Raw genomic sequence first — 2,500 nt, 5'->3', positions numbered from 1 at the left:
AATCCAAAAGGTTTGATGTAATTATTGTGATTTATCACTTTCATCTCTTAAAATAACAAAGACCTGATAAGGTTGGCATGCCAACCATGATTAACACCCACTTCTCTTTCATATGGTGTCTAGAATTCGTGTCAATGAGAAATTTGTGGCTTGGAGCTGTGTGCATGTATGAGAGCAGTAATAGGCCTAGAGTTTTTATCATAAGCCCATCCAAAATTAACAATAGAGGCAATGGTGTTAAGCCAGACAAATACTCGGAAGGAATGCTATGTCAAAGCCTCATAGCAGTAGAACAAAAAAAATGTTAATTTTCCTCCCTCGAAATTATCCCTCACTCTTCACATAATGTGGCTGTGAGGAAAGAAACAAGGTGCGACCACATCTTCAGCATATGCCATAATTTGTTCTTACACCCTGTCTCAATCTTTCTTGATCTTTTGTGTCTCGGCCTCTCTCTCTCTCTCTCTCTCTCTCTCTCTCTCTCTCTCTCTCTCTCTCTCTCTCTGCCTTGTGCTGTGGGGACTCCATCCTGTTATTCTGTGGCTGTCATGATGAGGTAGCCGTCGTATCAGACAATGCATAGCGGCGGGCAGAGTCGCTTCTGAGCCGTCTGGACACTTAACCTCTCACCGCTAAAAGCTTTCAGGGTCAGCTCCGGTGCAGCCTGCACGCCACATAATGGGGGCTTTGTCAAAACAGGTGAAATTTCCAAACGGGGGTAAAAACTGTCTGTTTGAGGTGAAGAGTCTGGCAAGAGGAGGGGAGGGGGCGTCTAAATGGCCCCCCATTAAGGCGACATCAGCAGGAGGAGAGAGAGGAGGGGGGAGCACTGTCCAGCGAGCTGACTGACTGACTGACAGGGTCTACTGCGAGACTGGCCCATGTCACATCCACTTACATGCTTGACGGGGACGCTCTTACGCTGTGACAATTTGGTACATTTTAAGGCTCTCCATTATTCATACAGAATGTAAGCTACCAAAGAACAACACAGATCAAATGTGTACTACAGATGGTACCAGCTAAGAGGTCGATCATTGCCTGAATACAGCTCTTTGATTCAAAGAGATGGGTGGAATATACAGTTTGTGCTCATTAATTTATTATTTTATTTGCTTAACTAATTCATTGGGCAAAACATTTGGCAGAGTGGGTTTGTTGTGTGTCCAAGGCATTTATTTATTTGTGTATTTCCTGTTCATTTGCCTGATTTCCTCTATTAGAATAGCTAACAGAACGATTAATAAATCTCCTCTGTGTCTCTGCAGGCCATTCGGTGTACCCTGGTGAACTGCACGTGTGAGTGTTTCCAGCCTGGGAAGATTCACCTGCGCACATGTGACCAGTGCAAGCATGGCTGGGTTGCTCATGGTAAGTAGCTTTTTACCTCACAAATTTATTTGTGTGCGTGTGCGTGTGCGTGTGCGTGTGCGTGTGCGTGTGCGTGTGCGTGTGCGTGTGCGTGTGCGTGTGCGTGTGCGTGTGCGTGTGCGTGTGCGTGTGCGTGTGCGTGTGCCTGTGTGTGCATCTGTGTGCGTCTGCATCTGTGTGCATCTGTGTGTGTGCGCGTGTGCACGCCCAGGTGTGTTTTGTGAAAAAAATGACCTATGTATTTGCCATTTTGGTTGTGATCCACCAACATCTTTGCAGTTGCAGGAGATAAATCAGTTTAATGTGTTTTGATACCCTGTAGTTAAATAGACTCTTACTGATAAATGAAAGGTAACTCGTAGGTTGGACACCATTTCAGTTTTGGAAATGTTCTATCCTCCTCCTCATTTTCTTTTCGCTCTCTCTCTTGCTAGCTCCTTTTCTCGCTTTTATCTTTTTTTTATATCTCATCCTCCATCCCTTGCGCCTCAATCCTCTGTGAAGTTATGGCTCCTCGTAAAAGTGCCTCTTTAGTCACTAGACGGCCCCTGACTCAGCCCCTTCCACCAGCTCCTCCTCTGGCCACCATATCCCACCATATCCCCAGTGCTAGAAGATTCTTAGTATGTCAATGGTATGCTGCTCTCAATTGAAAGATATGATCAATAATATTTTATGTCATTATTAGTGTCAAAGAAAGGAAGAAAAGAAAGAAAGAAAGAAAGAAAGAAAGAAAGAAAGAAAGAAAGAAAGAAAGAAAGAAAGAAAGAAAGAAAGAAAGAAAGAAAGAAAGAAAGAAAGAAAGAAAGGTAGAAAGAAAGTGTGACAATGAAATCTGCTTTTGCAAAGAACATTTGAAGGAACAGGCCACCTCTGCATCCCGCAATGATTCCAGCAACCGTTAGGACCACAGAAGCTACTTGGTACGAATTGCTTTAATGGAGAGAAACCTTAAGTGACCATCCCAGCTCCCCCACTGCTCAGTTCTAATATACCAGCGAGGGGTCCTCCTTCTATTCTCCTTGCTCATCTTCTCGTCTTTCTTCTCCTTTACTGTTGTTCCCCCTTCTTCCCTTTCCAGTCATCTCATCTTATAACATTGGCAGGCACTCTGACAAGCTCTTCTTCA

The 2,500-nt window shown here is 44.3% G+C and overlaps 1 protein-coding gene across 3 annotated transcripts in view; it reads left to right on the top strand.

Moving 5' to 3' along the window:
* bnc2 (basonuclin zinc finger protein 2) overlaps window positions 1-2,500 on the top strand; it is a 180,794-nt gene that overhangs the window by 130,038 nt on the left and 48,256 nt on the right. For all 3 annotated transcript variants that reach the window (XM_063218334.1, XM_063218332.1, XM_063218333.1), the window contains one exon: window positions 1,269-1,371. In XM_063218334.1, coding sequence (XP_063074404.1) covers window positions 1,269-1,371 — 103 coding nt within the window. The remainder of the gene's footprint in view (window positions 1-1,268; window positions 1,372-2,500) is intronic.

The sequence above is a fragment of the Engraulis encrasicolus genome, chromosome 16 (genome assembly GCF_034702125.1).
Source record: "Engraulis encrasicolus isolate BLACKSEA-1 chromosome 16, IST_EnEncr_1.0, whole genome shotgun sequence".
Taxonomy (NCBI): Eukaryota; Metazoa; Chordata; class Actinopteri; order Clupeiformes; family Engraulidae; genus Engraulis; species Engraulis encrasicolus.
This window is presented reverse-complemented; position numbering and strand designations above follow the sequence as displayed.